General features: G+C 41.7%; 1 protein-coding gene across 4 annotated transcripts in view; it reads left to right on the plus strand.

The window, feature by feature from the left end:
• Positions 1-24,571, plus strand: part of ERCC8 (ERCC excision repair 8, CSA ubiquitin ligase complex subunit) — a 59,295-nt gene that overhangs the window by 21,341 nt on the left and 13,383 nt on the right. Inside the window, exons 9-14 of one of the 4 annotated variants that reach the window (XR_003094007.1) lie at positions 551-675; positions 2,336-2,533; positions 7,477-7,563; positions 9,635-9,784; positions 10,653-10,709; positions 14,020-16,608. Coding sequence is in view for 1 of the 4 variants with exons in the window: in XM_025204016.1 (XP_025059801.1) it covers positions 551-675; positions 2,336-2,533; positions 7,477-7,563; positions 9,635-9,703 (479 nt within the window). In the remaining 3 variants the exon portion in view is untranslated. The other 3 variants (XR_003094008.1, XR_003094006.1, XM_025204016.1) reach the window with 3 other exon arrangements.

The following is a 24,571-nucleotide window of genomic DNA, read 5'->3' on the forward strand; positions in this document are numbered from 1 at the left end:
CAGACTTACTAGCTGGACGCTGCTCTTCAAGCTGCCAGGCTGCATATCAGAAATTGGCTCAGTATCAGCTGACATGCTTCCTTAAAATCGGCTATCAGTATTGGTTCCAAAAATCTGTATCGGTGCACCCCTAAAAGTAATGGATTACTTTGTACAAGGGGAGTCCCCTGTGATTCTGTGGTAAAATCCTTGTCTGCCGCACAGGAGACCTAGGTTCAATTCTCAGGCACTTATACAAATACAGCCATTGAGGAACCAAACATCTGGATACACTCTGGCTTTTGGATTCTGTCTCAGTGGCATAAAGAGGGGGATGGAAGATTTGGGCAGCCTCCACTCCTCCAAAAACTCCTGTCTAGGCATATGCATTGAAGGTCTGGGTGACCTCTCATACATACACCATGATCTGGAAGAATCAACGGTTGTTCAACTTTGTAGAAGGGTTACTTTGTACAATCTCATATAAGGAACTTCGTTGACATGAAATCCAGAACATTTTCAGTATATATTTTTATAAGAAAATCTTTGTTGCTTTCATTTTTCTGGATAGCAAATACTGCGCATAATGGAAGAGTTAATGGCTTGTGTTTTACAAGTGATGGGCTTCATCTTCTGACTGTTGGTACAGACGATAGGATGAGACTCTGGAACAGTTCCACTGGGGAAAACACACTGGTAAGATTTTTAAATGACTTTTCTTTGCATTGTTAGCTGCATTTAAGTAGCCAGGTTGGGTCATGTAATTCAGGTTTGTGTACTAATCTCATACAAGAAATTACTGCCTAATCTTTCATGATCTACTTAAGTACTTCTATTATTCAAATATCATTTTGGTTGAACAATAAGCTGAACGTGAGCCAACAGTGTGGCCCTTGTTGCGATCAGGGCCGGAAGTTGTGCCAGCCTTTTCCCAGCGAGGGGGCTAGGTCTGGGCTGCACTCAGGGTGGGCAGTGACAGTACTGGGAGGTTGGTACAGGGGGGCTACAGCCAACCCCAAAATTCACCATAGCCCCACTGCCCAGAATTGCTGCCCAGCCGACGGCCGCCCCCCCCCCCCCCCCGCGGCCCCCCGCCCCGCCCCCCCCCCGGGAAGTGGCTGGCACATCCTCTGGCCCTGAGCACACAGCAAACAGCCCTCCCCTGCCCAGTGCACAGATCCTGAGGGCTTGTGTCCCCTGTGCCTCCCCCAAGGGTGTGCACAGTGTGCCGTGCCTTCTGGACAAACCACGGCTCCGTCCTTCACCCTGCCCCAGCTGGGCAGCACCTGTCCTAGCCCCAGCTTGACTCCCTCCCTCAGCGTTGGGTCTTCGATCTGCTCCCCTCACCCCTTCCCTCCCCCACACTTTCCCCCCCCACAACCCTAATCCCCCCCGACTTACTGGCCAGATGCTTCTGAGTTGCACTCCCGGCTGCATGCATGCTGTGGCTGCATGCATGCATGCTACATTTATCAGTGACATTATTGGCCACATAGCCAAAAAAAGCCGATTGCTGATTATGTCAGTTTTCCTTCTATCAGTGCCCATATGATATGAACCGATGTATCAGTGCACCTCTAGCACTGTGACACTCTAGTCCAGTTTTGGACCTCCACTACAGAAAGAATGTGAATAAACTGGAGAGTGTCCAGAGAGCAATGAAAATGGTTAGAGGCCTGGGGCACATGATTTCTGAGGAAAGGCTGAAGGACCTGGGCTTATTTATTCTGGAGAAGAGAAGACTGAGTGGGGGATTTAATAACAACCTTCAACCATCTGGAGGGGGATTCCACAGAGGATCGAACTAGACTTTCTCAGTGGTGGCAGGTAACAGAACAAGGGGCAGTGGTCTCAAGTTGCAACATGGGAAGTTTAGGTTAGGTTAGATATTAGGAAAAACTTTCTCCCAAGAGGGTAGTAAAACAATGGAACAGGTTACCCAGAGAGGTTGTTGAGGTTTTTAAGACCCAGCTAGACAACGTCTTGGCTGGAATGATCTAGTTGAGGATGGTTCTGCTTTGAGCAGAGGGGTGACCTCCTGAGGTCCCTTCCAACACAAATTTTCTATGATGAATCCCATGGCTTCTCTGAACCCCAGCAAATTGAAAGCAGTGCAGTGCAGACTAGCATTGGGCTACACTGCGCAGCTTCAGGAGCTGGCACATAGCAAGCTGATCAGTTAATGGACTCTCTGCATGCTCTCAAGTTGAAAGCCAGTGGTGCAGCCAAAATATCAGCTGCTTGCATAATAATGATGTAGTGGTGAATGACCCATAAATTGTAACAATTAATGTTTAAAGCCACAAAAACAAGCATTGTATAATAATGGCTAATTGCAAACTCTTGCATTTTACAGGTGAACTATGGGAAAGTTTGTAATACAAGTAGGAAAGGAATCAAATTTGCCATCTCTCGTGGCTGTAATCCAGAATTTGCTTTTGTGCCATATGATAGTAACATTGCTGTTTACACAATTTACTCTGGTGAATTGATAACTATGCTCAGAGGACATTACAGCACTGTTGATTGCTGTGTATTCCAGTCTGATTTTCAGGTAAGTGAAGTATCTGAGAGAATTTTGAATGTTCAGGCAATGTGCCAGACCAATTACATATAAAATAATGAGTTTTAAGGCCAGAAGGGATCATTATATCATCTAGTCCGTTGATTTCCAACCAGGGTATTGTGGTGCCCTGGAATGCCACAAAGTTTTATAGGAGTATTGTGCAATATTAGTACAGTTACTTACACGTGGTTCATAAGATAAGGAGATTTCAAATCATATCAAAAACATTTTGACCTGTCTTTCTAAGTTCTTTGCAACAAAAGAATTGCTCTGTTATTTTTCTATAGTCAAGACGTGAGTGAAAACTAAGGATTAGCATTTTTCAAGGGATGCTTTAAGTCTAATGCAAGATGCCAGGGTTCAACAAGGAGTACCTTGAGTCTAAAAAGAATGACAACTAGTGAATTCATCTGTCCTCTTCTGTACTACAGGCTATTTATTTTACTCTCTTTATCTTCTAACTTTGATTTAAAGACTCAAGTAACAGAGAGTCCTTTGCTTCATTCTCTGCTAGATTTTAAAAGTCCTTTGGTACTAAGTGTTTTCAAACAGGAAGCTTGTGTTTGCTGTCTGTCCACTAAAACGCTAAAATCCTTTTCAGTCACTGTTTTCCAGAATACCATTCCCCAACTCTGTGGCTCTGGGATGTGTTTTTCATTCCTTGATTTATGACCTTACAATTGACTGCGTTAAATCCTTGTTAATGCACTCAGTTTAGCAAGCAGTCTAGATCACTTTATATGACTTCTCTGTTCTCAGCATTATTTATTAATTTAGTAATGTTTGTAGTCAGAAATTTTATAAAGAGTGATCATTGAAGAGTTTGAGTGATTCTTAACAAACCCATCAGAAACATGCCCATTGATCAAGATTGCCAGTTTATAACTACTTTTGGAGATTTGTCAGCCAGTTCTTAAACTATGTAACATGAGCTTTATTGACATTGAACTGCTAATTTTTAACCAAATGTCATTAAACCATCTTCAGACTTGAGGCACCCCTCCTTAACTATTGTGAACTGAGTGGCATCCCATTTAAAAAAGTTTCTGTGTTTCAGTGCTTACCTCCTTGCAGTAGGAGCAGGGCAGCAGCCAGGCAAGGAGACTCTGAGCCTGCCCTTGTTTGCTTCTCTTCTCACACGTGAAACTGCCTGTATCCTCTTGTCTGTTTACATTACTTTCATCATCCTTCAAAGGATCTCCTGGTGGCACCTGGTTGAGAATCAGTGACTCGAGTAAACAAACAGGGCTTGATAGCAACAGAGGCAGTGTCTTACTCAGACAGCAAAGGCACAGAATGAGTGCGGGTGATGTCAGGAACTGCTGCTTAAATTGGAAAATTTCTTTCTCCTTGTTTTTATGTGCAGCAAATATATCTGTGACATCTTTCCCCAAGGCACAGTTGGTGACCCGCCTCACTAGCAAATGAATAAATATATAGAAAAAATAAGGAACACTCAATTTAAAGGCTTATTTGCATTCCTGTCTTCAGAAATTCCAGAATTAATGTTGAACATCTTATACTGCATTGTACTAAGAACATAAAATACTATACTGTCCATCTAGTCCAGTATCCTGTCTCCGACAGTGAAGGAGAGGATGCTTTGGAGGGGAGACCTTAAAAAAGATTCCATAATATATAATGTATAAAACAGTATTGACCTGTTTATACATTTAGAAATAGAAACAGATTGTCAAACATTTGGAGGATTATCAGCCCCAATGCTGAAAACATTTATGCACATGAGTATTTTTATTTATATGCATAGTCCCAGAGGGGCCAGTGTGGCAACTTGTATGAATAAATGCAGATGTTTACAAAATCAGGCCCATAGAATGAATAGCAGGCCCTAGTTTAATTCAGCCTGTATTGGAACTAATTTTAGAACATAATTAATGAAAAGAGGCTTGCATTTAAGGTGGACTGATAAACCATTTTAGGTGCCAATAAATAACTTGCTATTTTAAAAAGTCCTGTTTATTGAGGTGTTTTAGCAGCTACCTAGGTATGTGTAAAAAAAAAAAAAAAAAAATTATCTTTTAGCAGAATTTGTTATCGACTTAAATTTAAAATATACTTGGAACATTTCATTCTAAGGGCAGGGCATTTTTTATCTTACAGATATGTTGCCACATGTCAGATGCTAATTAAGTAAGAAGCAAACTACTGCTTGCAAAAGCTTATTCAGCTCTGATATAGTTAGTCTGTGAGGTGCAGCTCTACCCTGTCTTTTTTGCGTCTTCAGACTAACACAGCTAACTACCTCTCTGCTCAAGAATTTCTTCAACCAACAATGAGTAAAGGAGTTCTTTAATAAAATGCTAAGAAATTGAAGATGTGATAGACTCTTGGCTCTTCGGTGGAAGCACTGTCGGCCATGTTTTGAACACTGCTGCCTAGCACAACAGGCTGCATTCCTGGTTGGTCCTTGGGCATTATCATAATGAATCTGTTTATATCTATTAGAAAGCCACATGAGACTGACTGGATGTAGGCTTTCTGCTGTTAGTTCCTCAGCTGATTGAAACTACTTTTATCTCCTTACTGCTCCAGTAGTTTCATACCTCAAGCATAGTCTAGAAAGGAACACAACTAGATTTTCATTTGGTTAGTATTTTAAATAAAGTGTAAGTTAACAAATGAAGTAAAGAACTAAACCCCCTTCTAGACATCTACCGAATTACTGATTTCAGCGTCAAATTAAGAAAATTTATTCTGAGGAACCTTGTAATAACACTTGGGGGGAAAAAAAGAAATAAGTTTAAACAGTGAAGTCTGCTTAATGGTAACACAGTGCTATTTTGGTGAGCTATTCCCAAGGGAAATCTCAGATATCATGTCTTGTTGTCTGATACTTGTCTAGGTCATATCACCAATGTAAAATTAAGACTCTGTTATTATTTTAGAGGTGCACCAATATATTGGTTGCCTATTGGATCGGCACCAATACAATTGAAATTTTTTATTATCTGCTGTTGGCTTTTTTTTTTTTTTTTTTTGGCTGTTGTAGCTGATAATGTTCACTGATAATTAATTATGCCTTCTGGCTGGGGCCCCCGGAAGCTAGCTATCAGGAGGCACTTTCAGGCTAGATATCAGGAGGCACTACTTCAGTCAGGGCGGCTAGGATCTGGAACCAACTTCCTAGGGAAGTGGTGCTTGCCCCTGCCCTGGGGGGTCTTCAGAAGGAGGCTAGATAATCACTTAGCCGGGGTCATTTGACCCCAGCATTCTTTCCTGCCCATGGCAGGGGGTCAGACTTGATGATCTGCTCAGGTCCCTTCTGACCCTACCAACTATGAAACTATGACGCCTGGGTTCCTGTGAGACTGGGGCCCCTGAACACCTGGGTTTCCTTCCGGGAGCTAGGGTGACCCCAGATACACGCCCATCCCCTCACCAGCAGGCTGAGTTGGGCCAGAGCAGAGCAGCTGCCACGGCATCCCTGGTGCTGGCATGGCGTGGACTGTGGGCTGGAGCAGGGGCAGGTGCTGTAAAGGGCACTGAATGCCACTGACATGACTGGATGGGGGGCGAAGGTGGAGCTGAGCTGCCCGGCCCAGCCTGGCTTGACTCAAGCCACAGTGCCTGAGGGTCTGTGCCCCAGGAGCTGGGGACAGAGCCTGGCAGGGGCTAGGGCGGCCACTCCCCACACTGTGCAGCAGGGTTCTTCCCCTAGCGGGGAGCCTGGCCCAGAGACCATCTCGACCTGGGCAGCCTCAGGCTCAGGCAGCTGCTTCCAGGCTGGGGTTGAGGTGGGGTTACCATACATCCAGGCTTTCCCAGAGAAGTTCTCCCTTTTAGCCCCCTGCCCTCTATTGGGGCGGGTTTTTAAAATGCAATCAAATGTCCGAGTTTTTTTTTTTTTTGCCTCTGCTTTTTCTGGGCACTTGCAGCTTGGCTGCTTGGGGCTGGGAGCTGTGGGGCAAGGTGATTGGCTGCCAGGGGAATCATGTGCTCTCCACGCAGGCCCTGGCAGCTGCTTGGAGGTGAGAGAGAGAGAGAGAGTGGGCATGCATGTGTCTGTAAGCTGCGTGGGCAGCAGGGCTGGGGGGCAGGGGGCTGTGGTTTGGGAATGAGGGGCACTGGCAGGGCTGGGAGGGCATGGGCTTCAGGTTGGGAGTAAGAAGGGGCAGCGGCAAGGCTGGGGGATAGGAGGCTGCAGGTCAAGAGTGAAGGGCACCGACAGGACTGGGTGGGCAGATTGGGAGTAAGGAGCACCAGCAGGGCTGCGGGGTACGGGGCCTGCAGTTTGGGAGTGAGGGGTACCAGCAGGGTTAGGAAGGACAGAGGGGCTGCAGATTGGGAGTGAGAGCACTGCTAGGGCTGGGGTGCAGGATACAGTGTGTTAGGAATGAGAGGCAGCAGGGCTGGGGGGCAGGGGATTGTGGCTTAGGAGTGAGGGGCAGAGGTAGGGCACAGGCATATGACTGTCCTCCCCCTCCCAATCATAACCCTTCCCCCTCCCCCTCCTTCCCTCCCACAGGTGTCCTCTTTTTTTATACTGGAAATATGGTAACCCTAGTTGAAGGGCAGTGGCTGCAACTAGCGTGGAGCACTCTTACATGTGCTCTGGGAGTCGGGGGTTGGCGCTTTAATTAGATTGGCTCCAGCTGCTCTAATTAAAGTGCCACTGTGTTTCCTGTATCAGCGTCCCCACACTTAATGGCGGACACTTGAACTAAAGCTTGGGGGGCACTTGAACTAAAGCTTCTCCAACAAGCTTTATTACTAACTATTGGTTATCGGATCGTATCGGTTGATATGGCTGGTTAATAACCAGCTGTAGGTATCAGCCAAGAAAATCTTTATCGCTGCACCCCTACTTTATTTCCAAACCAATTTGAAATCAGTGTCATATTTTCATAAGTATTTACAGTTTAGTGTACAGTAGTTACTGAAAGAAGTTATTTTTGCTTGCTTACTTGTAGGAACTATATAGTGGTAGCAAAGACTGCACTATCCTAGCTTGGGTGCCAGCTCTACGAGAGCCTGTTCCTGAAGAAGATAATGAAAAGGTCTGTGTGGTTTTAATCATGTAATTTTTACCTTTGTGGGGGAGGGAAGAGGTTCTTTTTTTTTACAGGTAATTAGAAATTCTGTGCAAAGAAGATATTTCCACAGAAACTTGTGCACACATCCTCTATACATTATTTTTCTGCTGTGTGTCTATTTTCTTTAGTGTATTGCAGTTTATTGTATTGGCAGTTCTTTTGCAGGCTACTCGCATCTCATCTATTTAAAAAGTTTCTGATCATGCTGTTGTCTGTCCTCTAAATTTTACTTTAACCTGTGTAAAGTCCATGCTACATTTTAGCCCTCAGAGTCTATGATCCTTTACATGTATATTTAGCAGTACATTATACACAAAGGAAATTAAGGATACAGGGTTTTCACACCCAAACATTTTTAGTCTGGAAGTACATCAGGAAAGCTTTTAATAAGCTTGCTCAAGAGTCTTCCTAAAACACAGTCAGCTCTGACACAATCAGTTGCCTATTTAATCCCAAATTCCTATTAAACTTTTAATAGGACAACAGATTGTAATCAGGTCATAGAATCCTGTGGCACAGAGTTTGAAATACTTGTTTTGTTTTTTAAATACAGTACACGTTATTGTAAGAGCAATCTAGTTTGGCCTTCTTTTACTCAAGGGCCTTAAAGTATGGCCCACAGGCCAGATCTGGCCCACTGGGCTGGATGAGTTTGACATCCCTGTTTTACAGCATATATTTCTGAGGTGATGTCATACTGGACATTTGTTTTCTGTCACAAATGAGAGTGTGTTGTGTATTTGTAAAGTTTGTTAAAGTTGCTTCTACTTCTGTATTTTTACTGCTCTGCTAGCTACAGTACATAACTTAACTGTTGCTTCCTATCGTAAAGTTTGAGCAACAATATCTTCCAAATGAATACAAATTTCTTATGATCACTAGAGCTGCATAAGTTCTTTTCAGTAGGTATGTTTGCTGATAAATGCAGGTTTAGAGGGACTGACACTTTGAAGTGGTGTCAAGTTCAGCAAAAAGTTTAGGTTAAAAATGGCAGGGGCAGTGCAGGGCAGATTTTGGAAGCAAAAACATTCTGTCATTTTCAAGATGAAGTGTCTTCTTTTCATTTAAAAATAACCCAAATGCACGATATATTTTTTTTTAAGTTTTAAAAACAGTTAAATAATTAACAGCCAAACAAAACATTTCATTTTGGGTTGAACAGAACTATACGGATTGATTCCAAATGAAATTTTGGGTTGTAGTGTGACAGTGTTGATTTGTTTTTTTATTTTTCCCTATTGATAAGCTTTTAAAAAAATAAATCAATAAAGTCTTTTAGCTCAACCTGAACTGATTTTTTTTCCGGTTTTGATTCGGGCACCAAACCATAAAAAAAGTCTATTAGCTCTAAGCATGATTGTTCTTAAAGAATCGCCATCACCATGAAGACAATCTTCTGTGTGTCATTGAGCCCTGAAGTAGTTAAAAATAAGGCTTTATGAGATAATTAGCAAAAAATACCATAGACAGTGGGCACATCTACACATGCACTTTAATGTGCAATAGACTATTTTACTGCACATTAAAGCATCAAGTAAAAAACTGACATTAAGTTAATGTTCAGTAAAATAGTCTACTGCGCATTAAGCATCACTAAAAAAAGTGTGCAAATGTGCTACTGCACAATAGCACAACCTAATGCACATGAGTTTAGTACCTCACATTGAAGGTACTAAATTTAATGCACATTAGAAAAGGCACATTAATGCACTTGTAGACACGCCTAGCAATAGTTTATATTGGCAGAGTATTTGTGGTGTTGCTAATCCAGGTGCCAAAAATCATGCGACTAAAGAGTAAGCACCCATATGCAGGATATTGCTTTCAGTTGTAATTTACGGTTCTAGTACAGTGTTAATTTGCAAGGTGGACAAAGAACTGTTTACAAAATATGCAGTGAAAAGTAGAGAGAATAATTGTTTGCAAAAAGTAGTGTAAGAAATTACTAACATGGTGCCTTTGTATTTATTCTTAAATGCATTTCTTCTCACAGTTTTACTGAGGGGGTTTTTTTTTTAATTTTTTTTTTTTTTAGTCTCTACCTCTACAAAGCTTAAATCCAGCCTATGAAGATGCATGGAGCAGCAGTGATGACGAAGGATGAATTTCAATGAGCTGTTGATATAAAACTGATAAGTCATGTTTTGTATTCATGAAGAAGGACTTTATCTACAGAATCAGACAAGTATTTATTGTCATTAGCTGCTTTGTTCAGTTCTTCTAAAAACTCAGCCTTTCAGAAACAATTTTTTCCATAAAGTTACAACTATACTGTTTTCACATTTGCTCTCTCTTCTTGCCATATTTTAAAATAATATTAAATTTTCATGTTTTCATCATCACCTACCCCGATACTTTGGGCACAGTTTTTTGGGAGCCTCTCAGTCTCACAGAAGCTTCTCGACAGGTACAGTTATAGGATCCAGCTCTGGACGAGGCAAGGCTGGGAGTATCTGTCTAGATGCTTCTATGAACCCCATCAGTTTAGTACCTGAGTTAATTCCAGGTGTGTACAAATTAAACTAGACACAGCAGAAGTCTCTACAGTCACTCCTTAGCTCTGCAGTTCTCTTCTTGAGGCCTGCCTGAGCCTAGACTCTGCACTTTTGGAAGCGCTGAAAGAACTTTGTTTGGGCAGCTATTTAGTAGTCAAAATGGGTCCATGGTGTTGCTTAGTGGGTCTCTACTTGTTTCATTTTTTTAATTTTGTTTTATTACTTCTAGTTGCCCTTTTACGTTTGTTTCTCTTGCTGTAAACTGCCCTGATCCTTTGTTGGGAAGGGCAGCATATGAATTGCATAAATAAATAAATGACCCTGTAAATATGGTCATAAGATCCATTAGTATCCTGTCTTGCATCAAAACCCCCAGTGGGAGAGGGAAGAATTCCTGGATAGGAGTAGGCAGTGACTGAAAGGTTTGGCTTCTGATATTGCCGAAGAGTCTGACTGTTGGAAAAAGGGTAGTTGGTACTGATGTTTTGTAATCTGTAGATTAGGAGCCTGAATTTCAGACATATTCTGGATTAAAGACTGGCCTCTCCTGCCCAGCAGAACAAGTTAGAGGAAGCTGAGTCAATCGGGATTCAAGCAGGAACACAATTTTGGAAGGTAAAAAGTGTTCTGTAAACAAATGACAAACACCAAACATTCAGAGGTCATGCTTTTCAGGCAGATGAAGGATGGGTTTATTTTTCTGTTCATTTTTTTTTTTGCCTTCATGTTTGAATTAATGTTTTCAAACTTTTTTCTGCAACTCTCAGGGCTGAAAACTATTTACTGAAAACATTTTCCAAGCAGTCTCTTAAGGTTCCAGCTACAGAATTTAAGACTAGCACAACATACTTCAAGACCTCAAATAAGAACTTGATTTAACAACACAGAGTTTCTGTAACTCAGATTAGGATTTATTTTTGTTAACCCAGTGCCACAGTTCTATCTTGTCTTATACCTGTGTAAGACAATTCAAGGAAAATGTCAGTGTCACTTTTGGGGGTGTGAGATTACAATATTCATTGACTGTAAGCTCTTCAACACAGCGACTGTTGCTGCTGGCAGATGTTAAGGCAGTTGTGCAGTTAGGAAATTTTACATGCCATCCCAGAACTGTGTTATGCCTTGTCAGATATGCATGGCAAGTCGCACTATTTTAGGGACAGGGCATAAACTTTCCCAGAACCCAGCTGCGCAGATGTCTGTCTGTGTCAGTCCTGCCAATCCTGATGATCACATGATTAGAGCTGCCCTGTGCCTGATCTCCAAGATCTGGCAGGGAACAGCCCCAGTTCCCCAACAAAGACCCTGGGCTTCCCCATGCCCTGTCCCAAGGGCAGGGTTCCCCAAAACCTGGCAGATTTTTGCCTTGTTCTGACACTTCAAGAGCTGGAGAACAGGGCTCTTTTAAAGTGCCTTGGGGTTCCCTGCAACCTGGCACTTCTGAAGAGCACTTCTGGGAAGAAGTTTGGAAAGGAAGAAAATGCACTCTTCAACTGTAATGTTGTAGAATGAACTACAGTTCCAGAAGGCTGCTGAAGAAGAGGAAGTGGAGGAGAGCTGGGACTGCTTGTAAAATAGCTCGGCAGTTGGAGCACAGTGAGAGGCAGTGGAGACCCAAGAAGTGCACTTAAACTGGCAGTGGCAATCCCCACTGAGCAGCAGTGACACCTGCAGCGCTTGCAGAGTGGCAGCAAGCAGTGATCCCGAGAGGCAGCAAGTGACACAGACCCAAGTGTCACTCCTTGAAGTTGCAGCAATAACCCCTGAGTGGCAGAGCAGAAGTGGCCCTGAGCAGCAGCAGTCCTGAGCAAGGACCCCAAAAGGTGGTGCCTTCCTAAAGGCAGTACAACCTCTGTAGTAACAGCAAGTGACAAAGTCTCTCCCCTAGCAAACTGGAGGGAAACTCCTCTCCTCACTCAGGGTTGCTGCTGCTGTTCTGCAGGGTCACTGTGGAATTGTGCTACTTGATGACGCTGAGGTCTCCACTGCCTCTTGCCTTCCTCCAACTGCTGAGCTATTTCACATGCAGTCTCAGTTCTCTACTTCCTCTCTTGCCCAGTAGCCTTCTGGGAACAGTAGTTCGTGCTATGACATTACAGTCTGTTACAAGGCCTCTTCCTAGATCCCCAGGAAAGGACTTCCCTATAGGATTTTTCTCAGCGCTCCCATCATCTATTTTCTTAACATTCCTAAACAGTATAAAGCGATAGTGCAGGAAAGGGAATGGTGTAAATGCAACTGGACTCCTCTCTCTGGCCCACAGTCAGGGAACAAGTAAGAGTTTGGAACCTCAGATCAAATTACAAAAGAACAGTTGCATCAGTTCTGAAAGAATGCCATTTACCTGAAAAGAACTGATTTCACTACGGGTACTTCTACAGTGAAGGATACCTTAACGATAATGCTCTTTTTTCCTCATTTGAGTTCCAAGTAGAGTTAACAAAAAGCTGGGCGGATGGATTTGGTTTTGGACTTTTTTAGTATTGTTTTTTCCTGCATACCAGAAATTCCTCAGACTGCAGCTTCTCAGTAATATGATTATCTTGTCAGTTTCTCTGATGATGATCATAGAAAAGTGTGACTGGAAGGTACCTCTGGAGGTCATTGTGGCAAGAAGAGGTAGGCCCCCAGGAATTCAGAAGTTTGTTGAATTCAAAATATTTTCTACAAAATAAACTGACATTTTCTGACAAGTTTTATTGTGGTTGATGTCGGAAAAACATGCCATCAACTCTTGATGGAAGTATTCCTTTGTACAGTCTCCTATGAGAAGTGAGCTTATGCTTAATTATAGGACCCCTCACTATTATATACCCTTGGTGAAGACTGCAGCTCTGGCAACCCACCATTATAAACAGCCTATATACTTTAACAGGTACACTGGGGCATGCACAGGTAGGTACTCAGAATACTGTAAACGGATTCTGGTACAGACAGCCCTGGTGCAGTCCCGGGAACTAGTGGATGATCAGCTGATTATCAGCCAGCTCTAGAGGCTGCACTGGGGCCAGTTCAATCCCTGCTGTGGTCCCAGAACCAGCTGACAATCAGCTGCTAGTGGTCAGCTGCTGGGGACCACACCAGGATGGTTGGAGACTCCAGTGAAGTTCTGCCACACATTCAATTTAAGGCTCAATGGAAATCGGTAACAAAAATATTACACATCTCTGTAGTAATTTTGTAGTTGGTTTCCCTTTCTGCAGTGTCATTAGTTCCTGAATGTCTGGCCAGGTTACTATTTAAGACACAATTGCCTTACTATTTAAAACTAATTGCCTCTTTAAGTATAACGTCTACCAAGTGTTTGAAGCTTCCATGTTATGAAGCTCTCAGGACTGCTTGTAGTAAAGCCAGGTGAGGGGGAGATATGGTACATTTGATAAAGTTAAAACTATTCAGATTTTACATAGCAAAGAAGCCAAAGAGGATGTGAGGCTCCATATTATTATTAGTAGTATTTAATTTCTTGCAATTCTGTTTGGAAAGAAACTTACAATGACAATTAAATAAATAGTATTTTGTTTGTTTGTTTGTTTTCCAGTTTTAAAAATCAAACCACACCTCTAAGCCATGGAGCAAATTTCCTCTGGGTTCTTCAGATCTGTCCAATCCACAGATCACAAACCTTTTTATTTTGCTACATCTGAGGGGGAAAATTATTCAATACCTTTAACTCCAGTAGAACAGTTTTGTAGTAAGTTCTCACAGGCCCTAGCAAAGATTAAAATCGGTATATTAAATTGATCTTCCTTGTTACAAATGTACTATTAAGATGAAAACCAGGAACATGTCCAAACAAGAATAAGATAACTGAGTTGGCAGAATGCAATGTTATTCACTTTTATGTTGCAACATAGATAATATTGCATAAAAAACCCACCTCTATTAAAAAAAAAAAAAATATTCTTGACTTTTTATTTACCAGGCAGCAAGAGCTGAAAAACCAGTGAGAGCTTTCAAGTTTCCACCAATTTTAAAAGTACTCAGCACCTTGCAAGATAACATCTGTCTGTATTACAACAGACCCTGAGCTTCCCTGGCATTGTGAGTATTGTCCTTAGTCAGCTCTAATTTAATAAATTTGAAAACAATTTTATTGAAATTAGTGAAAAATTCTAATCAAAATGAAAGGAGGTGATTTTGGTAAGGCTGTAACTACATTAGTAGCCCAAAAAATAATGGATATTCAATTTTAAAGCTGGTTCTTATTGTTAGAAAATAAGTATGAGTCTGAAAAAACAAGTTTTTCAACAACACAAAACATGTATGACGGATATTCACCGAAGTAATCTTTGGTCTGAAAAGTAGGGCAGATAAGCAAACTTGACTTCCATGCTGTTTCCACTGCTGGAGCTACCTCATTTGAAGTTGTCTTGGGTACGTATCTTTGTAGTACACTGCAGCGTATAGTAAAGACATAGTCCAACAGGCCACCTGAAAGTAATTCTCCAGGGTCTGACCTAAATCTCACTTAAGTCGATGATTTCTATGGACTTGGATGGGATTTAGTTCAGGTCATGTAAGTGTCAGTAGTCACATTGCCATGTAAAATGCACTTACAGTAATAAAAAGCTATTCTGCCTATGGGTCAGATCATTTTTCACATTTCATATGTGTGGGCTGAAGTGGTAAAGTACAATCCTAACCCACGCTGATTAAGTCTCGGACGTAACATTAATGCTGAAAGTGGGAAGATTCTGCTCATTGATTTTTTGACTTAATCTTAAAGATGAATTAATGGTGTTACAGACAGATGTCAGTACTTTAGCTAGGTGAAATAAAATCAGTCTTTGGCACAAACATCTACTTGCTGTCTAACAGGCAGTGTAGGATCTGGCCCTACATGTCTACTTATTCTTTAGCAAACATACTCTATCAAGGATGTAGAGTGATCCAAGTCCCTCGGTGAGTGCAAGTTTGTTGAAATGAAATTATACCAACAGGTGGGAGGTATATGGCAGAAACTAGAGTTCTCAGGCTTTGTGGCAGGAAGGGGAGTGTCTTGTATTACTCAACAGCTAATTACAGTTGCTGTTGCCTCCTACACTGCTGCTACAAAGCCTGAAGAAATCACTGGATTAATGTTGGCTAGTATGAGAATCTGTCGGCACTTCATAACATTGCAAAAGTAGATTTGATTATGCATCTCCAGTTTTTCTCATATCACTTGCTGGTTTACGTTGTAAAAAGTCTTTGGAGTAGGGACCACGGCCTACATCTTCAAATGAATGTAGGTGTGTTAATCAAATGGGAGTTAAATGGGAGTTCTGGTTCCAGGTCTGTGTTTCTCTGTGTTAGTACAGGCCCTAACATGAGAGGATACAGATACTGATAGGGGCTTCTAAGTAGTACTGTATTAAATGAAGATACTCATATTGAACTCAGAATCAGCTTAATACAAAGAGTCACCAGGGGCAGTAATTCCGAGAGCTGCCATAACATCCCAAGCTCTACGAAGTGGCTCTTGTTAGAGAGGGAACATAAGTAAAATACAGAGTTTTCCTTTTGTTGGCCCTTTAGCTTAATGTGCAACAGCTCATGACTTTAGCCTGGAGTTGCAAGAGGCATAGACCACCCCTATCTATTGGGGCATTGTCTTGCTTCATAGAATCAGAAAAAGTAGGGCTGGAAGTAACCTCAGAGTACTGTCTAGTCCAGCTCCCTGGCTTAACCATTCTAAGTGTTTGCCTAACCTATTGTTAAAAACAGGTGGTATATCTTGAGGAAACAGTGCCCTGTCTCAGGAGGTGTGTTTTGGGGGGCGCGGGCTGTTCAGCAGCTCCCAGTGAAATGTCAGCCTTGGGTAATTACTGCTTCTGCCCCCCATATATTTATTCTCCTGGGGAATTTCCCAATTCAGTTCCTGCTATGTCAGCCAAGACTGAAGTTGTTGTGCTTTGTCTTGCCCATAATTACTAGATTTTAAGAGTATAAACTCTAAAACATATCTATGTAATGTCATTACTGCCTGACATCACTCATTACATTTGCCTTCTGGTGTTCTGAAATAACACCAATATTGTAGGATATATATATAAGAAACACAAGTGCTATTTATTAATTTAATTACAGTTTTTATTAGCAGATATTTTTTCTGCTAGTATGGTGTACATTAAAATTATTTAATGAATAAAATGTAAAGTATTGGTAACTGAGGTGATGGAATGTATTATGTCTGTAGTGTTCCATATTTATATAAATATATGTAGACGTTAGAACTGATATGTTTACCTTGGTAATGTTTGTATTGTTTTATGTAATTGCTAGCTATTAATAAAGTTATAGCACATTTAAACCAATCCTCTTGGCAAAAAATAGGTTTTACAGTTTCCCAATGTATCCTTATTAGTTTAGTATCTATTTATGCGAAGTGTAGGAACTATCTCCTGTGTATTTATGTAGCATCTAACACAATTAACTCTAATCCTGACTGGGGCCTCTGAGTGCTAATACAAGATTTCATAGACATTAGGGCTGGAAGGGACCTTGGAAGATCATAGAGTCCAGCCCCCTGCCCCAGAGACAGGAAGTCAGCTGGGGTCAAAGGATCCCAGCGAGATAAGTGTCCAAACATTTCTTGAAAGAGTCCAGAGTACGTGCTTCCATCACCTCTGGAGGGAGTCTATTCCAGGCCTTGGGGACTCGGAACATAAAGAAGTTTTTCCTTATGTCCAGCCTAAAATGGTCTTGGAGGAGTTTGTGACCATTTGACCTTGTCATCCCTTGGGGCACTTTGGTGAACAGGCGTTCGCCCAGATCCTTATGCACACCTCTTATATACTTATAAGCTGCCACCAGGTCACCCCTGATCCTGCACTTTTCCAGGCTGAAGAGTCATGGATTTCAGCCTCTCATAAGGCCTGTTCTCTTGCCCTCTGATCATGTGCGTGGCTCTACTCTGGACTCTCTCATGCTTCTCCACATCCTTTTTAAACTGTGGAGCCCAGAATTGGATGCAGTACTCCAGCTACGGTCTTACCAAGGCCAAGTACAGTGGGAAGATGATATCCTGAGATTTACTTGAGAAGCATCTATGGATGCAAACCAGAGTTTTGTTCGCTTTACCAGCTACGACATTGCATTGGTGGCTCATGTTCATCTTGTGGTTAATCATGACCCCCAAGTCCCTTTTGGCCGTGGTGCTAGCAAGTGTAACACTGTCAAGCCTATAAGCATGCTGTGGGTGTCATCCGCCCCTCCCCCCTGAGGTGGAGTACCTTGCATTTTTCCATATTGAATGACATCAGGTTTATATCTGCCCACTTGCTAAGCCTATCCAGGTCAGCTTGGATCACCAGCCTATCCTCAGGTATGGAAGCTGTACCCCAAAGTTTAGTGTCATCAGCAAACTTGGCCAGTCCACTTCTGACACCAGTGTCCACATTGTTAATAAAGACATTAAAGAGAACAGGTCCAAGGATGGAGCCTTGGGGGACACCACTGGTCACGGAGTGCCATAATGATTCGCTTACATCGACTACTACTCTCTGGGTCCAACCTCAGAGCCAATTCATAGATTTCATAGTTTTCATAGACATTAGGTCTGGAAGGGACCTCGGAAGATCTTCAAGTCCAGCTCCCTGCCCCAGGGGCAGGAAGTCAGCTGGGGTCATAGGATCCCAGCAAGATAAACATCCAAATGTCTCTTGAAGACATGCAAAGTAGGTGCTTGAACCGCCTCCAGCAGCAGTCTATTCCCCAGCCAGCGGACTGTGATGTAGCCAAGGCTACAGTTGGCCAATTTTTCCAAGAGGAGATCGTGGGATACCAGATCAAAGGCTTTTTTAAAGTCTGGATATATGACGCCAATCTCTTCCTTGTCCAGGTGATGTGTGACCTGACCAATCTCATCTCTTTCTATGACCAGACAAGACTTACCTGCAACCCACCCGTGCTGGCTGTCCCGCAGGATGTTGCCATCAGCCAGCTTGTCTAGGATGGTCTCTTTGATAATTTTTTCCAGAATCCTTCCAGGGATTGAAGTCAAGTTGATTGGCCTGTAGTTCCCCTGATCTACTTTCCTCCCTTTCTTGAAGATAGGCACCACATTGGCCTTCTTCCAAGCTTCGGGTACTTCACCTGAGTGCCACGAGTTTTCGAATATCCTTGCCAGTGACTCACCTGTGACGCCTGCCAGCTCCTTAAGTACTTTGGGGTGCAGTCTGTCAAGACCAGCTGACTTGAAGATGTCCAGCCTCTAAGCATGTTCCTTTACCAGGTCTACACCAATGCTGGGTATAAATTCACCCTCACCCTGGCCGTCCTGCATCATGTTAGGGAGGGCAGTCCTTTTGGGCTGGTGAAAAACTGACACAAAGTACCCATTAAGCATGTTGGCTTTTTCCTGGGTGTCAGTTGTCAGTTATCCCATTTGGTTTTGCAGGGGTCCAATGTTATTCTTGCTTTTCTTCCAACTCCCCACATACCTGAAAAAGGACTTTTTATTGTCCTTGATATGTGTTCTTGATAAGATATTAAATTGTATATAAAAACATAGAATCATAGAAAATTAGGGTTGAAAGGGATCTCAGAAGGTCATCTAATCCAGCCCCCACTCTGCTTAAACCAGGACCATCCCCAACTAAATCATTCTAGCCAGGCCTTTGTTGAGTCAGACCTTAAAAACTTTCAAGGATGGAGATTCCACCAGTTTTCTCTAGGTAACCCATTTCAGTGTTTCACCACTCTCCTGGTGAGAGAGTTTTTCATAATATCTAAACTAAACTTCTCATGCTTCAGCTTGAGACCATTGCTCATTATTCTGTCATCTACCACCACTGAGAACAGTCAGCTCCATCCTCTTTGGAACCACCCTTCAATTTGCTGAAGGTTGTTACTAAATCCCAACCCCACCCTCAGTCTTCTCTTCTGCAGAGTAAATAAAAACAGCTCCCCCAGTTTCTTCTCGGAAATCATGTGCCCCAGGCCCCTAACCATTTTCATTGCCTTCCACACTGGAGTCTCTCCAACTTGTCCACATACTTTCTGTAGTGGGGGGCCAAAACTGGACATACTGCTCCAGGTGTGGCCTCACCAGTGCCAAATAGAACAGAATAATTACTTCTCTTGATCTGCTGGCAACCCTCCTACTAATTCAGTATGTTGTTAGCCTTCTTGGCAACACAGGCACACTGTTGACTCATATTCAGCTTAATGTCCACTGTAACCCCCATGTCCTTTTCTACAGAGCTGCTGCTTAGCCAGTTGGTCCCAAGCCTATAGTAGTGCATGGGATTCTACCTTCAAAGCTAAGTATATGTAATCACTCAGCTAAACCCATCACAATAATTTTCTAAAGAGAAGAACTAAACCTTCAGTGGGCAATTTAAATTCTGTCATTTCCTAAATTTGGAGAATTTGATTCAGTAACTTTTTAGTATTCTCCTAAAACACAGCTTTTGTGAGCCATCAACTGATTTATCCAGCAATTGGATTCAAGCAAACTAACCTTTGTTTCTGGTTGGTGCTCCATTAAATTCAGTGCAATAGCATGCAGGAGCACATGAGCTTCTAATAAAAGAATCAGGGCTGCTATTTGTTTCCAGACTACGCTAATTTGCAGACACTCATTCACACTACTCTAAAATGTACATGTCCAACAGTGCTAATCAACAAGATCCTAGGCTCACCTTGTCAGTGACTCTCCACCAAGAATTTTCTACCTAGTTTGAATCTGGATCACACCTAGCATCCAGTCTGAATATACTGCCTATGTCCAATGCAATGCATAACTTGACAAGAACATCTAATAAGGATGTTCAGCCAGCATGTGCCAGATACTAGCATGTACCAGATATTTTAATCAATATGTTGTTTATTGCAGCTTCACTCCAATGAGAATTTCCAGGATATTTAAATTTCTAAATAAGCATGTGGGCTGACCCCACCTTAGCTCCCTCACTGCACTGTGTCACAGGCTCCCCCAGTGCCATGGGCTACATTTGCATTGGCAGAGGGCTATCCTGAATGGTATGAGCAACTGCCTAATCCTGCTCTGGTATGGATTCCAAGTGAAGTATAAGGTGACTAGTAAGGTGCATTGAATTAAATAGTATTGAATTACTATACCTTATTAATTCGATTACCTATGAGACATGTGGAACAGTTACTGGCATTTCAAAGCCTACATTGCTGCCTGAACACAGCAACAATGATGTTACGAGGTTTGCATAATGTGCTCCGATACACCTCACCTCTTCAGTTAGTTTTATGGAGACTGCATCCTGAGGCAGTGAGAGATCTCAAGTTTTCTAATTACTCCAAACTATGGCAAGAGGACTTTTAATTCTGGGTAGGACCACCCAAGCCAGACAGGTCAAAAGGCAAAGACCAGCTGAGAAGCAATCTATTGGCCCTTTGGTTTGGGCACTGAGGGATAGGCCAATAAGCCATCCTCAACAAAGAGTTAAGTTATAGAAACACAGTTATAGAAGCACAAAAAATTATATACTCGGGCATTCAAGATAATGAACGAAGAGGACAGAGGCCAATTTATGCCCTAAAAGACCTCTATCATCATGGGAATCCTTCAGAGCCCTTCAGATTCTCTGTAGTACTCCCTGTGATGTTGCACCTTTTATATGCAAAGAAGATACTAACTTCATTTTATTTTCCTGTTATTGAAGTATTGCATAAAGCAGCACACACCCCTGGGCTTCAAAATCGGGTTTACTCCATACTGAGGAGAACATGCTAGAACTAGCAGTGAATGAACACATTGTAACTGCATAATAAAAATCTGCAGCTTTTCTGTATTTCTGATACTTTGTCTCACCTAGTTAGTTACAAGCTAAATCAGACTACAGAAAATACTGCTCCACCACTCTCTTCCTCTTCAGTCCAGTTTTTAATACCCAGCTCTTTACAACCATTGCCTTCGATTCTTTCTTCATAATTATTGCTGTTCTGGTTTCCACCCTCTCAAGGACACCCAATTCATTCTCACCCAAGGTTTCTCATGATTTTTCTTGGCCAAGTCTCAACATGCTGTGTTCATGCTATAAATATGCTATATTTCTTATCCTTCCACAACTTGGTTATGCTCTTCTGCTTGACATCTTTTGTTCTCTTGATTTTGTAAAACCACACTTTACCTGCTTCCAGGGTGGATAAAAATCAACAAATTAAAAAAAATAAAAATAAAAACACACATGTTTTATTTAAATCAGATTTTTGTTATTTAATCTTTTTTTAAGATGATTTTAAAAATAAACATAAATATAGTTTTAATTTAAAATATGTTAAAGCTCAAAGATATCATAATGGGATAGGGATTATAACTTCTAATTATATACTATTTGAGACAATATATTCACATAACCTTTTATGGACTATATTAGGGGCCCAGTTTTATGTGGCTCCCAGAGGCTCCTCTATAGATTAGTAAAGATTAAAGAAAACCACTCTACCCAAAGGGACTCAGTGCTCAGTCTAAAAGATTCCATTAAGCATCTATGTGATGCTTAGTTTCAGTTCTCAAACTGTGGATTTGTCTCTCCAGAGATCATAGGCAGACAAGGTTCTTTGGGTAGATATGATATCTTTTATTAGACCAACTAAATAGTTGATAAAAATGTTATTTGCAAGTTTTCAGGTACAAATGCCTTTCTTCAGGCACAGGGAGAGTTTGTCGTCTCCAGAGATAACATCCTTGTTAACAGCAGTATATGGAAATGAGAGATAACAGACCTGACTACCCACCCATCATCCCAATTGTCTCTCTGCAAGTTGTGTACACGCAGTCAAGCTCTTACCTTTCTCTAAAAGTGTAGAGTTTCAAGAAGTTAAATGAATAAGGGATAGCAAACAACAAGACTGCACTTTTTGTTATGCGGGCCGGGAGCAGTCCGAGGCCCTCGGGGGCGCGCAGCGGGCTGTGGCCAGCAGCCCTGGCACGCAGGTCGGGGAATGCAGGCCGGTGGACTAGAATTAGGCACGGACGCGTAGCGGTTGATTAAAGATTATTTTACTTACACCGTAGATGGTCGCGGTGCAGGCAGGAAAAACTTGCTTGCGTTGCAGTTACAGACAGACACGTGGAACAGGTACACTGGGGCATGCACAGGTAGGTACTCAGAATACTGTAAACGGATTCTGGTACAGACAGCCCTGGTGCAGTCCCGGGAACTAGTGGATGATCAGCTGATTATCAGCCAGCTCTAGAGGCTGCACTGGGGCCAGTTCAATCCCTGCTGTGGTCCCAGAACCAGCTGACAATCAGCTGCTAGTGGTCAGCTGCTGGGGACCACACCAGGATGGTTGGAGACTCCAGTGAAGTTCTGCCACACATTCAATTTAAGGCTCAATGGAAATCGGTAACAAAAATATTACACATCTCTGTAGTAATTTTGTAGTTGGTTTCCCTTTCTGCAGTGTCATTAGTTCCTGAATGTCTGGCCAGGTTACTATTTAAGACACAATTGCCTTACTATTTAAAACTAATTGCCTCTTTAAGTATAACGTCTACCAAGTGTTTGAAGCTTCCATGTTATGAAGCTCTCAGGACTGCTTGTAGTAAAGCCAGGTGAGGGGGAGATATGGTACATTTGATAAAGTTAAAACTATTCAGATTTTACATAGCAAAGAAGCCAAAGAGGATGTGAGGCTCCATATTATTATTAGTAGTATTTAATTTCTTGCAATTCTGTTTGGAAAGAAACTTACAATGACAATTAAATAAATAGTATTTTGTTTGTTTGTTTGTTTTCCAGTTTTAAAAATCAAACCACACCTCTAAGCCATGGAGCAAATTTCCTCTGGGTTCTTCAGATCTGTCCAATCCACAGATCACAAACCTTTTTATTTTGCTACATCTGAGGGGGAAAATTATTCAATACCTTTAACTCCAGTAGAACAGTTTTGTAGTAAGTTCTCACAGGCCCTAGCAAAGATTAAAATCGGTATATTAAATTGATCTTCCTTGTTACAAATGTACTATTAAGATGAAAACCAGGAACATGTCCAAACAAGAATAAGATAACTGAGTTGGCAGAATGCAATGTTATTCACTTTTATGTTGCAACATAGATAATATTGCATAAAAAACCCACCTCTATTAAAAAAAAAAAAAATATTCTTGACTTTTTATTTACCAGGCAGCAAGAGCTGAAAAACCAGTGAGAGCTTTCAAGTTTCCACCAATTTTAAAAGTACTCAGCACCTTGCAAGATAACATCTGTCTGTATTACAACAGACCCTGAGCTTCCCTGGCATTGTGAGTATTGTCCTTAGTCAGCTCTAATTTAATAAATTTGAAAACAATTTTATTGAAATTAGTGAAAAATTCTAATCAAAATGAAAGGAGGTGATTTTGGTAAGGCTGTAACTACATTAGTAGCCCAAAAAATAATGGATATTCAATTTTAAAGCTGGTTCTTATTGTTAGAAAATAAGTATGAGTCTGAAAAAACAAGTTTTTCAACAACACAAAACATGTATGACGGATATTCACCGAAGTAATCTTTGGTCTGAAAAGTAGGGCAGATAAGCAAACTTGACTTCCATGCTGTTTCCACTGCTGGAGCTACCTCATTTGAAGTTGTCTTGGGTACGTATCTTTGTAGTACACTGCAGCGTATAGTAAAGACATAGTCCAACAGGCCACCTGAAAGTAATTCTCCAGGGTCTGACCTAAATCTCACTTAAGTCGATGATTTCTATGGACTTGGATGGGATTTAGTTCAGGTCATGTAAGTGTCAGTAGTCACATTGCCATGTAAAATGCACTTACAGTAATAAAAAGCTATTCTGCCTATGGGTCAGATCATTTTTCACATTTCATATGTGTGGGCTGAAGTGGTAAAGTACAATCCTAACCCACGCTGATTAAGTCTCGGACGTAACATTAATGCTGAAAGTGGGAAGATTCTGCTCATTGATTTTTTGACTTAATCTTAAAGATGAATTAATGGTGTTACAGACAGATGTCAGTACTTTAGCTAGGTGAAATAAAATCAGTCTTTGGCACAAACATCTACTTGCTGTCTAACAGGCAGTGTAGGATCTGGCCCTACATGTCTACTTATTCTTTAGCAAACATACTCTATCAAGGATGTAGAGTGATCCAAGTCCCTCGGTGAGTGCAAGTTTGTTGAAATGAAATTATACCAACAGGTGGGAGGTATATGGCAGAAACTAGAGTTCTCAGGCTTTGTGGCAGGAAGGGGAGTGTCTTGTATTACTCAACAGCTAATTACAGTTGCTGTTGCCTCCTACACTGCTGCTACAAAGCCTGAAGAAATCACTGGATTAATGTTGGCTAGTATGAGAATCTGTCGGCACTTCATAACATTGCAAAAGTAGATTTGATTATGCATCTCCAGTTTTTCTCATATCACTTGCTGGTTTACGTTGTAAAAAGTCTTTGGAGTAGGGACCACGGCCTACATCTTCAAATGAATGTAGGTGTGTTAATCAAATGGGAGTTAAATGGGAGTTCTGGTTCCAGGTCTGTGTTTCTCTGTGTTAGTACAGGCCCT

Source organism: Alligator sinensis, unplaced genomic scaffold, assembly GCF_000455745.1.
Source record: "Alligator sinensis unplaced genomic scaffold, ASM45574v1 scaffold862_1, whole genome shotgun sequence".
Lineage (NCBI taxonomy): Eukaryota > Metazoa > Chordata > Crocodylia > Alligatoridae > Alligator > Alligator sinensis.